Genomic DNA, 13,884 nt, shown 5'->3' on the forward strand with positions numbered 1-13,884 from the left:
CACACGCCCGTCTCTCCTGGCCATGCCTTTGGGGGTGCCGCTGCCACTCTCCGCTTAGCTCACCCCAGCAGGGCTGGGGCTGGGGCTAGGGTGTCGGGTGTCCTGGGTCAGGCTAAACGAGGACACGTCCGTCTGGCCCTGGATCTCATCCTGTAACCGGTAACTGTGTCTCTGTAGGACTCAGCGACCTTTCTCTCCTCTCTTTTTCCCTTGAAAGGTGAGAGGGCGATCACAGGGGGAGGATTAGACATGGCAGGGGTGAAGGGGATGATCCGAGAAGGATCACAGCATCACTTCACGGAGGTGCCTTTGTTGTCTACTTTTGAGACAGGGTCTCGCTGTGTCCCCCAGGCTGGAGTGCAGTGGTGCTATCGTAGCTCACTGCAGCCTCCACCTCCTGGGCTCAAGTGATTCTCCCGCCTCAGCTGGGAGTACCTGAGTAGCAGGACTACAGGAGTGAGCCACTACACCTGGCCATAATTTTTTATTTTTATTATTTATTTATTTATTTTTGAGACAGAGTCTCGCTCTGTCAGTCAGGCTGGAGTGCGGTGGTGTGATCTCTACTCACTGCAACCCCTGCCCCCTGGGTCCAAGCAATTCTCCCACCTCGGCCTCCCAAGTATCTGGGACTACAGTCACCCGCCACCACGCCATGGTAATTTTTGTATTTTTAGTAGAGACGGGGTTTCACCATGTTGGCCAGGCTGGTCTCGAACTCCTGACCTCAGGTGGCCCACCCACCTAGGCCTCCCAAAGTGCTGGGATTACAGGCATGAGCCACCGTGCCCGGCCTGACCATAATTTTTAGAATAACTTTCTTGTACAGATGAGGGTCTCACCATGTTGCCCAGGCTGGTCTCAAATTCCTGGGCTCAGGCGATCCTCCCGTCTAGCCCTCTGGAAGCACTGCGGTTACAGGCATGAGCCACCTCCCTTGGCCAGTACCTCTGCATCCCAGATCCTCCGTCTTCCTTTGGGCCCCAAGGATACCTGGGACCTGGGCCCCTCAAAAGGCCAGGAACCTGTGGGACAGCTTTGGGGTCTGGCCCAGCTGGGCAGCCGGGGAACACTCATGCCCACGGAGTGAGCCCGTTGGCCGCGGCCTGTGATGACTCGGACCTGGCCTGCTTTCTAGGCTTCTATTTGGGAAGCGGCTGTCCTGGACGACAGAAATAGCCTCCAGACCCTGAAAATAGCTGGCGTTGTGGCTCCAGCACGCGGCCCCCTTGGCACCACCCCCCATGCCCGCTGCGCTGGGCTGGAGAGCCCCGAGATCGTTGCCGTTGAGGCTCTGTGGTTCTGGTTGCCGCGTTGGAGCTGGGGATATAAAACCTCAGGCGGGAATGGGAGCGGGGACGGGTCAAATCCTGGCTCCCCCGAGGCCCGACATTCAAAGGGGCTATGGGGGCCCCTCCTCAACATCAAACGGGGCAGGATGAGTCACTGCCCTCCGCCCGGGCTGGGGGCTGGCACCGACTCATAAAAGGAAAACCACTTCAACCAGGGCTTTCTCTTTCTTCAGCCTGAAGGAATGCTTTGAATGCTCAGGTCTGTCCTCAGCAGTCAGATTTCTGGAACATTCAGACACCTCGTGGGAGGCAGACCCCTCCCCTCCTGGCTGGATCCCGGCCGGTGGCGGTGTGATGGGGTCTGGTGGGGGCTCAGAGCTGCGCTGGAGGGAGGGTCACCGGCCGATCAGAACCGTGTCTGACTCCTGCGCCACCTGGCCAGCAGGGACGAGTCCGTCCGCCCCCCAACTGGGAGCAAAGCAAGGGCCGGGCACCCCTTCCTCATAAATTCCTATGGCCAATAATGACGAGCTGGTGGCAGGTACTGGAGAACTGAGTTCTGAGTGGATACGTGGGGTGATGGCTGATTTTATGGGGGTACTAGGGCGGGCCATGGTGCCCCAGGGTTTGGTTAAACGTTTATTTTATTTTATTTTTGAGATGGAGTCTTGCCCTGTCGCCCAGGCTGGAGTGTGGTGGCACAATCTTGGCTCACTGCAACCTCTGCCTCCCAGGTTCAAGCTATTCTCCTGACTCAGCCTCCCAAGTGGCTGGGACTACAGGCGTCTGCCACCACACCTGGTTAACTTTTTTGCAATTTTAGTAGAGACTATGTTTCACCATATTGGCCAGGCTGGTCTCGAACCCCTAACCTTGTGATCTACCCACCTCAGCCTCCCAAAGTGCTGGGATTACAGGCGTGAGTCACTGTGCCCGGCCAATTAAATGTTTTTCTAGATGTTGCTGTGAAGGTTGTTTTTTCTTTCCTTTTTTTTGATAGAATCTTGCTCTGTTGCCCAGGCTGGAGTGCAATGGCATGATCTCGGCTCACTGCAACGTCCCAGTTCCAAGTGATTCTCCTGCCTCAGCCTCCCAAATAGCTGGGGTTACAGGCATGCACCACCACCCCTGGGTAATTTTTTTTTTGTATTTTTAGTAGAGATGGGGTTTCACCATGTTGGCCCGGCTGGTCTCAAACCCCTGACCTCAGGTGATCTGCCCACCTCAGCCTCTCAAAGTGCTGGAATTACAAGTGTGAGCCACTGCGCTCAGCCTGTTTTTTATTTTGTAGGGATGGGGTCTTGCTATGTTGTTGCCCAGGCTGGAATTGAACGCCTGACCTCAAGTGATCCTCCCGCCTCAGCCTCCCAAAGTGCTGGGATTACAGGTGTGAGCCACTGTGCCTGGCATGCAAAAGTCTGGTGTTTTTTTTTTTTTTTTTTTGGAGACGGAGTCTCGCTCTGTAGCCCAGGCTGGAGTGCAGTGGCCGGATCTCAGCTCACTGCAAGCTCCGCCTCCCGGGTTTACGCCATTCTCCTGCCTCAGCCTCCCGAGTAGCTGGGACTACAGGCGCCCGCCACCTCGCCCGGCTAGTTTTTTTGTATTTTTTAGTAGAGACGGGGTTTCACCGTGTTAGCCAGGATGGTCTCGATCTCCTGACCTCGTGATCCGCCCAACTCGGCCTCCCAAAGTGCTGGGATTACAGGCTTGAGCCACCGCGCCCGGCCTGGTGTTTTTTTTTTTTATATGATTCACCTTTAAATCTGTAGACTTCAAGCACAGCAAGTGACCGTCTGTAATGCAGGTGAGCCTCATCTAATCAGTTGAAGGACTTAAGAGAAAAAGCCGGGGGTCCTCCCAGGAGGAAGGCACTCTGCCAGGTGTTCCAGCTGCAGCACCAACTCTTCCCTGGGTCACCAGCCTGCTGGCCTGCACTGCAGATTTCAGAACTTGCCTTAAAATAAATCTCGACTGGGCACAGCCTCAAGTGTGATCCTTGTGAGAAACTTCAAATTCCAGGCACGGTGTCTCACGCCTGGAATCCCAGCACTCTGGGAAGCCGAGGTAGGTGCATCAACTAAGGTCAGGAGTTCGAGACCAGACTGGCGAATACAGTGAAACACCGTCTCTACTGAAAATACAAAAAAATTAGCCGGGCGTGGTGGTGCATGCCTGTAATCCCAGCTGCTTGGGAGGCTGAGACAAGAGAATCGCTTGAACCTGGGAGGTGGAGGTTGCAGTGAGCTGAGATCATGCCATCGCACTCCAGCCTGGGAGACAGAGCGAGACTCCATCTCAAACAAACAAACAAATCCTTCAAACGACATAGAAGTGAAAAAAGTAGACAGGACAGCCATCTCCTCCCGCCCGGGACTGTGTCTCTCAGTTTAATTTGTATCCATCACAGCCACGGAGCTGGACAGAGCGATGCAGATAAGGACAGCAAAGTGCTCTGTCACAATGACTGTCTCCATGGGGCCCCAGTGCGTTTACAAAGCACGTTACGTTCCCACACGAACCCATGAGATAGGTGTTAGATCAGTTGCCTCTTTCTGCCGAGGAAATGGAGGCTCAGAGAGGTTAAGGGAGGGCCCCAAGGTCACGCAGCAAGAGGCACAGCTGTGGGGCAAGCCTCTGCCCTCCCATCGAGCCTCCTGTCCACCATTTGCGGGGCGCCCACGGGCCTCTCCCCTCCTCTTCCTGGCGTCCGCCGGGCTCACCTTGATACGTTCAATCCCGGCTTCTATGCGTAGCTGCTCCACCAGCTTCCGGGCCTGGGCTATGTTGTTAGTGGCTGACATTGTCTGCCATCAGCTCTGGGCCCCGTTGTCCAGAGAGCTGTGGGGGAAGCAGAGGGGTGTGGGTCAAAGCTCAGGTCAGGCCTCTGGGTGGCAGCAGGGGCGCCCGGCCTTGGCTCAACCTTCCCAACTCTGGGCACAGCCACTTGGCCTCTGGGTGGGGACCAGGGGCCTCGGTGTACACAGAGCTGGTACTCAATAAAAGGATACACAATACAAGATACACAATAAAAGGTACACAATAAAATGATAAATTAAAAAAAAAATCCCTTTGACACTGCCCAGCCTCCTTGGTTTCCAGCATAGAGCCTGGCACGCGGTCAGCCGTGACAATCCTCTGTGAGAGTTTGCAGAAGGAGGGAATGAAAGGGCAAAGGCAGGCCAGGCATGGTGGCTCATGCCTGTAGCCCCAGCACTCTGGGAGGCCAAGGTGGGCGGATCACGAGGTCAGGAGATCGAGACCATCCTGGTTAACACGGTGAAACACCATCTCTACTAAAAAAAAAAAATACAAAAAAATTAGCTGGGCGTGGTGGCGGGTGCCTGTAGTCCCAGCTACTCAGGAAGCTGAGGCAGGAGAATGGTGTAAACCCGGGAGGTGGAGCTTGCAGTGAGCCAAGATCATGCCACTGCACTCCAGCCTGGGCGACAGAGCAAGACTCCATTTCAAAAAAAAAGACAAAAAAAAGAGAAAGGGCAAAGGCAATAGGTCAGGCCTCTAGAGAAGGGAGGACTTACACAGGCTCCTAAGTGGCCTGCTGCAGTCCCGTGGCAGGAGTTCTTGCCCTCCAGGGGACAGTGGGGACAGTGGGACAGTGGGTGATGTCTGGGGATATCTGTGGCTGTGGGGGGGGGTGCTCCTGGCATGGAGTGGGTTGGGTAGAGGACAGGGACATTGCTCAGCTCCCTGCAGTGCCCAGGACGGCCCCATGCCAGGGAAGGATCCAACCCCGATGTTCATAGTGCCCAGGGGAGACCCTGGGTCAGGGCAGGGATCACAGCAGAACCCCCAATGACTGTCCTTTGTTTTTTTTTGAGATGGAGTTTTACTCTGTCGCCCAGGCTGGAGTGCAGTGGCTGCCTCGGCTCACTGCAACCTCTGCCTCCCGGGTTCAAGCGATTCTCCTGCCTCAGCCTCCCGAGTAGCTGGGATTACAGGCCCCCGCCACCATGCCCGGCTAATTTTTGTATTTTTAGTAGAGACAGGGTTTCACCATGTTGGCCAGGCTGGTCTTGAACTCCTGACTTCAGGTGATCCACCCTCCTCGGCCTCTCAAAGTGCTGGGATTACAGGTGGGAGCCACCGCGCCCGGCCTGTCCTCCATGTCCTTCATACTGAACCAGTCAGGAGCTCATGCTGTTGCTTCTTGAATTCTCCTGGAACAACCCAGGACCTCAACAGGGCAGATGATCACGGGATGCAGAGTCTTTTGGGGGTCCATGGAATCCCCCAAGATCTCATCTGGGGGTGACTCTGCCCTGCATGGAGCACTGGGTCATGTCTGGGACATTTGTGGCTGTCATGACTTGGGGGTGCTCCTGGCAGGGCGTGGGTGGAGGCCAGGGATGCTGCTCAGCACCCTGCAGTGTCCAGGATGGCCCCACTCCAGGAACAATCCAGCCCCACGTGTCAGCAGTGTCCAGACTAGAGAAACCTGCTTAGTAGGACCCAGCGAGGGGGTCGGTGCTGATGGGGGTGGCAGGGGCTGGGGCCAGGTTCAAGAGTCCTGGGCAGCTGCAGTCCCAGCTGGGCGTTTGTGAGCAGTTAATTAAGCCGCGCCCTGTTTCCGTCATAACTCATGGCATTGCTGTCTGTTTTGCAGAGCCAGGCAGCTGCAGAGAAGCCAAGGCAGATTCCAAAGTTTTCAAAAAATGCCTACGTAGTGATAAGAAGGAAAGGACCATCCATGCATATCACACCGCAGGGGAATCTCCAGGGCCTAGGATGTGTAGCATGGTTCTGTTTGTATAATGTGTTTAAGAGGACATTTTATAGACAGAGTCTTGCTCTGTCGCCCAGGCTGGAGTGCAGTGGCGCGATCTCAGCTCACTGCAACCTCCGCTTCTCCCTTCCAGTGCCACTCCCACTTCACCCTCCTGAGTAGCTGGAATTACAGGTGCATGTGCCACCACGCCTGGCTAATCGTTGTATTTTTGGTAGAGATGGGGTTTTACCATGTTGGCCAGGTTGGTCTCAAACTCCCGGCCTCAAGTGATCCGCCTGTCTCGGCCTCTCAAAGTTCTGGGATACAGGCATGAGCCACCATGCCTGGCCCAAGGACAATATTTTGGAAATGGAGAACAGATTAAGGGTTGCCAGGGATCAGGAAGGGGCAGGGGCTGGGAGGGAGATAGGTCTCTGTATAAAAGGGAAACACAGCGAGGCACGGTGGCTCTTGCCTGTAATCCCAGGACTTTGGGAGGCTGAGATGGGAGGATCACTTGAGTCCAGGAGTTTGAGGCCAGCCTAGGCAACATAGCAAGATCCCCTCACTACAAAAAATTAAAAAATTAGCTGGGCATGGGTGACACACTCCTGTGGTCTCAGCTACTTGGGAGGCTGAGGTGGGAGGATCTCTTGAGCCTGGGAGGGTGAGGCCAGACTGGGCAACTTAGTGAGACCCCATCTCTGAATGAATACGTAAATAAAAGGGCAACATGAATGATCCCTGTTAGTGCCTCAATTACAGTGATGAATCCACAAGCCTATACGGGTGATAAACGCACAGAGAGCCTCACACACTCACACACCAGCAGACACAATACTGAATACTACGGAACCGAGCGAGGCTGGTGGGTGTGTGACTGTCAACCTCACACACTCACACACCAGCCGGTACAATACTGAATACTGCGGAACCTGAGCGAGGCTGGTGGGTGTGTGACTGTCTAGCTGTGATCCTGCCCGTAGCTTTACCAAATGTTACCACCGGGGACGGCCGGGGAATGACACACAGAATTCCTGTACATTCTTTGTTAGCACTGGATGTGACTCCACGGCGATCTCAATGAAAGGATCAATTAAAAAAAAAATCCCTTTGACACCACCCAGCCTCCTTGGTTTCCAGCAGACGTCCCGCCCCCCCTTTTTGGGGGTGGAGAAGGCCCAATCTGTCTGCTCTGGAGGCAGGGCCCACGTGTGGCCGCTCAGAAGGCTCTGATTCCAGAGAGCTTCAAAGCAGCCACAAAACATCCAACTCAGGGAAAACCGCCCTTGGTTGGGCTTAAAAATACCTAAATTACTCAGTGCTAAAAATACGCGCACACAGAGAACAAATGGGCTGGCCCCACCTCCTGTTTTCCTTGGAAGGCCAGGGGGTCCTATTTAGCATCCACAGTCAGGAGTGTCCACCCAGACCATGGGCCCCTGCTGCCCTGGGCAGCCACCCCCCCAATTTCCACGTGAGCATCAGGCCCTGAGCCTTGCTGGCTTTTCTGTTTTGGGCGAAATTCCCTGGGAGATGCTCCCTTTGGGCTGGGTAATAACTCAGGCCTGCCAGAAAGGCCAGAGAGGGCTGCGCTGTGTGTGTGTGTGTGTGTGTGTGTGTGCATGTGTGTCTGTTTATTTGCATGTATGTCAATTATGTGCATGTGACTGTACACGTATGTGTGGGGGTGTGTGCATTCATGTGGTGTGCATGTCAGTGTACACATGTGTATGAATGTGCATGCACATATGAATGTATGTGTACTTTGCGTGTGCATGTGTGCACATGTGTATGCTGGCATGCATGAGTGTACATATATGCGTGTGTGCACACATATCTGCATGTGTATGTGTACATGCGTATGCATGGATATGCATGCCAGCATGCATGAGTCTGTGCATCAGTGCATGTGTGTACATGAACATGTGTGTACATGAGCATCTGTGAGTGCATGTACATATCTACATATGTGTGTGTGTGCACCTGCATATGAGTGTGTGCATAGGTGGATTTGCATACGTGCATGTGTGTGTGCATGTGTGTCAGTGTGCACATGTGTGTGTGCACGTGTGTGGACATGTCACTGCATGTGTGTGCGCACACGTGTGTGGGCATGCATGTCACTATGAATGTGTGCACGTGTGTGTGGGCATGTCACTGAATATGCGTGTGCATGCACGTGTGTGAGCGTGTATGTCACTATGGGTGTGTGCACGTGTGTGGGCATGTGTATATGTCACTGTAGGTGTGTGGATATGTGAGTGCGTGGGTGTGTACATGCGTGCGTGTGTGTGTGCACGGGCGTGCATGTGTATGCTCGTGCTGAGATGCCGAGACTCAGACACAGATTGCATCACCCATGCAGTCGCCTCCCCAAGTCCCCGTCTCGGTGGTGTCACCAGCCGGCACTGACTCAGGAGCAGCCATGCCCCCAGCTGAGGACTAAGCCAACAGCAGCAGAAATGGCCACGCGCTGAGTCAGCCAGGAACGCCCCTCCCAGCTGCCTCCCTGCAGAGGCGCACGGGGGCACCCGGACCTGAATGCGCTTGCCTCGGGCCCGGGCCCAGGGGTCTGGGCCCGGGGAAGCTGTGGGAGGGGCGGGAGCAGGCAGCTCCGGGGGCAGGGCCAGGTGGTCAAAGCTGCACACAGTCCCCGCAGTCCCCGCGGCACCGTCCTGAGTGTGGGCTCTGCCTCGGTGCACAGGCCCCTTCAGGCAGGCTAGGCTCCAGGCGAGGCTCTCCAAAAATAAAACTTAAGAGGGACACTGCCCGGCCCGGGCCGGCCTCCTAGCAAAAGGCTCTTAGCCACACCCGAGTCTAAGCCCGCCTCGTGCAGAAAAATCCCACTCGCGCCTGAAAGTCAAGAAGGATGAGGGTACTCCCCACCCCACGGCATAGTGGAAATCTGTGGTCGCTCAAGGAAGGGTGACCAGCCCCGAAACAGAGAGCAGACCTGAGCTGACTAGACACGAGGCTCCAGTGCACACAAGGGCTGAACAAAACCGCAGGAGAGGAGCTGGCAGCGCCGGCAGGGAGGGAGGTGGGAGCACAGGAGCCTCCGGGGAGCCGCCGCCCTCTAACCCCTTGCTCGGGCAGTTACCCCGAGGGAAAAAAATGAAAAGAAATAAAAAGCTACAGATAGAAAGGCGTTTATAATTGTGTTACGTGTAAGAGTGAAAAGTTAGAATGCAAGTGCTCTACTTCCTTTTTTTTTTTTTTTTCTGGGACGGAGTCTCGCTCTGTTGCCCAGGCTGGAGTGCAGTGGCAGGATCTCAGCTCACTGCAGCCTCTGCCTCCCGGGTTCAAGCGATTCTCCTGCCTCAACCTCCTGAGTGGCTGGGATTACAGGTGCCCGCCACCATGCCCATTTAAGTTTTGTATTTTTAATAGAGACGTGGTTTCACCACGTTGGCCAGGCTGGTCTCGAACTCCTGATCACAGGTGATCCACCCACCTTGACCTCCCAAAGTGCTGGGATTACAGGTGTGAGCCACTGCGCCCGGTCTGCTATTAGTTTATAATATAAACTTATACTATATTATAATACAGTATAATATTATACATTTATTACATATTTGTATATTTTGTTATATATTATGTTTACTCATATATTTATATTTATACTCTATATTTATGTCATTTATCACACATTTATTACATACTTGAAGATTCATTCATGATATATTCATATCAGTTTTGTATTACTAATATATAGTTTTATTAGTGTTTAGTATTTGTATTATACACTTATTGCATACATATTTGTATCTTTATTCATTATTTATATAATTTATGCATTATTAATTATATAGTTTGATTTCTATTTTGACATTTATGTTGTTTGCTATTGATTTTGTATTTATAATATATTTAGATTGCTATTTTATATCTGTATATATGTATTCATTATATAGTTATATCATCTGTTATAGGTTTATTGAATATCGTTTATCTTAACTTTTTTTTTTTGAGATGGAGTATCGCTCTGTCACCCAGGCTGGAGTGCAGTGGTGCAATCTCAGCTCACTGCAACCTCTGCCTCCTGGGTTCAAGCGATTATCCTGTCTCAGCCTCCTGAGTAGCTGAGACTACAGGTGTGCGTCACCACGCCTGGCTAATTTTTGTAGTTTTAATAGAGATGGGGTTTCACCATGTTGGTCAGGCTGGTCTCAAACTCCTGACCTAGTGATCCACCCGCCTCGGCCTCCCAAAGTGCTGGGATTACAGGTGTGAGCCACTGCTCCCAGCCCTATCTTTTTTATTTTGAAATAATTAAGGACTCAGGCAGTTGCAAACATAGTCCAGGGAGTCCCGTGCACCCTCTCCCGGTCCCCTCCAGGGCAATGTCATCTGTGACTATAAGATAGTATCAGAACTGGGACCCTGAGGTCAGCCCAATGCTGTGTCTCAGACGACACCAGCGCCCCCCTACCCCCGCCCCTCATCTGGTGGTACAGAGGGAGTTTTGGTATCTTGCATCCCTCCAGGAAGGTGGCCTGGGTCCCTCTCTGGCAGCATCGCCCCTCTGGAGCTGTGCCCCTACCTGCGGGCCTGTCCTCACTGGGTGGAGGAGAGGAGGTGTGGCCTAAATGTTTGCTGAGCAGATGGCTGGGCAGACAAAGACCCAAAACTGTGACAAAATTGACAGTGGTATCAGTAAAGAGAGACACAGCCTAGGGCCTCAGTCTGCAAAGCTGGCTGAACTCCAAAGTCATAAAATCCTAAAGAGACCTGATCTAAACTTGGAAGTTTAACTCACTCCAGTACAGGCCCTCTCCCTCTGGCTGGATCCTTCTCTGGGGTGGGGCCGTCCTGGGCACTGCAGAGTGCTGGGCAGCATCCCTGGTCTCCGCTCACTCCATGCCAGGAACACCTTACCCCCGCCCCACAGTCACGACAAGCACAAATGTCCCCAGACTTGGACAGGTGTCCCCTGGGGGAAAAACTTAGGCCTTTATGGAACTCCCTTATCAGGAGATATCCTGCAGCTCAGAGTGGTTCCCTTAGGCAAAATGCAAAGAGTTTGAACCCAGCTGACTGAAGGCCCCAAGAAATAAATGCTACTGAATGCAAATATGCTGGGTGTGGTGGCTCACACCTGTAATCCCAGAACTGGGGAGGTTGAGGCGGGTGGGTCATTTGAGGTCAGGAGTTCAAGAACAGCCTGGTTGGCCGGGCGCGGTGGCTCAAGCCTGTAATCCCAGCACTTTGGGAGGCCGAGACGGGCGGATCACGAGGTCAGGAGATCGAGACCATCCTGGCTAACACGGTGAAACCCCGTCTCTACTAAAAATACAAAAAAAAAATTAGCCGGGCGAGGTGGCGGGCGCCTGTAGTCCCAACTACTCGGGAGGCTGAGGCAGGAGAATGGCGTGAACCCGGGAGGCGGAGCTTGCAGTGAGCTGAGATCCGGCCACTGCACTCCAGCCTGGGCGGCGGAGCGAGACTCCGTCTCAAAAAAAAAAAAAAAAAAAAAAGAACAGCCTGGCCAACATGGTGACACCCCGTGTCTGCTATAAATACAAAAAAATGAGCCAGGCATGGCAGCGCATGCCTGTAATTCTAGCTACTCGGGAGGCTGAGGGCAGGAGAATCGCTTGGACCCAGGAGGTGGAGGTTGCAGTGAGCTAAGATCGCGCCACTGCACTCCAGCCTGGGTGACAGAGTGAGACCCTGTCTAAAAAAAAAAAAAAAAAAAGAAGGAAATAGAGGAGTGTTTCCAAAAGGACTTTAATTTTATTAGCCTCCCAGAACGCTTTGTGACTAGGAGATGCCCCACAGGGCGGGAGCCTTTCCCCAGATGTGAGCCCCATGGCATTTGAAGGGAGTGAGACCACAGCTCCCACAGAAGAGGGAACTCTGGAAGGCCAGAAATCTGCCCTGGCTCTACCAAGCTGTGTGACCTTGGGAAAGTTGCCTTCCCTCTCTGAGCCCCAGTGACCTCTGTTGAAATTCTCAGAAGGACACTCTCATCTCTGCACCAGGCCTGGCCCCTAGGTTCCTGTGCCAGGAAACGGGGGTTCCAGAGTCTGGCAGGCAAGAAGAGGACCCTCTTCTAGGGACCTGTGGCAGCTGCCAAATATAAACACAGCTGCTGGAAAGACAAGGTAGCTGGAACATCCTGCACCCAGCGAATGCGGACAGGCCGGTTTGCCCGGAGCTCTTGAGAAATCTCACTCCCCGTGGACTTGCACCCTGTCACCACTCCCCTGACCTACCCCGAGGCTGGGGTGCAGTAGGGAATTGCAACAGCCCCACCGGCCCTGGAGAGACCTGGGCAGAGCTGGAAGCTGATCATATTAAAAATCAGCGTGGATCGGATTCGGGATAGAGCCTCAAACTGGGTGTCCTGAAATTACCCATTTTTGTGTTGTTGGATTCTTTGTTTTTGGAGATGAAGTCTCACTCCGTTGCCCAGGCTGGCGTGCAGTGGCATGATCTCGGCTCATTGCAACCTCCGCCTCCCGGGTTCAGGAAATTCTCCTGCCTCAGCCTCCTGAGTAGCTGGGATTACAGGCATGCGCCACCACACCTGGCTAATTTTTGTATTTTTAGTGGAGACGGGGTTTTGCCATGTTGGCCAGGCTGGTCTCGAACTCCTGACCTCAGGTGATCCGCCCGCCTCGGCCTCCCAAAGTGCTGGGATGACAGGCGTGAACCATCGCGCCCGGCCCATTTTTGTGTTGTTGAACTTAAAGCATGAGCTTGGGCAAATCCCTTCTTCTTTAGAGCCATAGGGTAAAGGTGAGAGGAGAGTCTTGTAAGCTCCGTGATTAGTTCCAGAAGTCCAGGGTGATCCAGTCATGCTTGCATCACTTCCGTGTCATTTATGGACTCGATGAGAGACAAAAGGGCCCCTGGGGACTGTGAGTTGCATAAGCCTCTGCTGAACTGACAGAACATTCAGGTTTCAGGGAGAGGTGAGGTCATTGCCAGGGATCTTATTCAAGGGATAAAGGCTGACACCTGTTCCTGAAAAGGGACCACATGGTGCATGCCTGGATATGGAAAACCCGGGCTCGCATTCTGGCTCTGCTTCTGATGTTTGGGTCTTGGTTTCCTCAACTGGAAAATAAGGGGGCTCCTCTCAAGGCTGAGGATGGGCCCCCATTTGTCATCCTGTGGCTCTAAGATCAGGAAGATCTAGACCTCCTTCTAAACGACTTGGACTTTGGGCTAAAAATCTCTATTGGTAGATTTTGGCTTGCACAATGGTGGATTAGCTGCTAAGGACAAACCCACTCTCTTGCTGAGGTCAACTAGAAAAGCTGGACAGGGCCGGGCACAGTGGCTCACGCCTGTGATCCCAGCACTGTGGGAGGCCGAGGCAGGAGGATCACTTGAGGTCGGGAGTTTGAGACCAGCCTGGCCAACATGGTGAAACCCCGTCTCTGCTAAAAATACAAAAATTAGCTGGGTGTGGTGGCGCGTGCCTGTAGTCCCAGCTGCTTGGGAGGGTGAGGCACAAGAATCGCTTAAACCTGGGAGGCAGAGGTTGCAGTGAGCTGAGATTGCACCATTGCACTCCAGCCTAGGTGACAGAGCGAGACCCTGTCTCATAAAAGAAAAAAAAAGCTGGACAGGGCCGGGTGTGGTGGCTCACGCCTATAATCCCAGCACTTTGGGAGGCCGAGGTAGGAGGATCACTTGAGGTTGGGAGTTTGAGACCAGCCTGACCAACATGGTGTAATCCTCTCTCTATTAAAATACAAAAATTAGCTGGGCGTGGTGGCACGTGCCTGTAGTCCCAGCTACTCGGGAGGTTGAGGCACAAGAATTGCTTAAACCCGGGAAGCAGAGGTTGCAGTGAGCTGAGATTGTGCCACTGAACTCCAGCCTGGGTGACAGCAAGACCGTGTCTCAAAA

General features: G+C 53.4%; 1 protein-coding gene across 2 annotated transcripts in view; it reads right to left on the reverse strand.

Annotated features, from left to right (window-relative positions):
* LOC105485776 (G protein subunit gamma 7) overlaps window positions 1-13,884 on the reverse strand; it is a 211,632-nt gene that overhangs the window by 5,271 nt on the left and 192,477 nt on the right. For both annotated transcript variants that reach the window (XM_024793972.2, XM_071086713.1), the window contains one exon: window positions 4,013-4,130. In XM_024793972.2, coding sequence (XP_024649740.1) covers window positions 4,013-4,093 — 81 coding nt within the window. In that variant the 5' untranslated portion in view covers window positions 4,094-4,130. The remainder of the gene's footprint in view (window positions 1-4,012; window positions 4,131-13,884) is intronic.

The sequence above is a fragment of the Macaca nemestrina genome, chromosome 20 (assembly GCF_043159975.1).
Source record: "Macaca nemestrina isolate mMacNem1 chromosome 20, mMacNem.hap1, whole genome shotgun sequence".
NCBI lineage: Eukaryota > Metazoa > Chordata > Mammalia > Primates > Cercopithecidae > Macaca > Macaca nemestrina.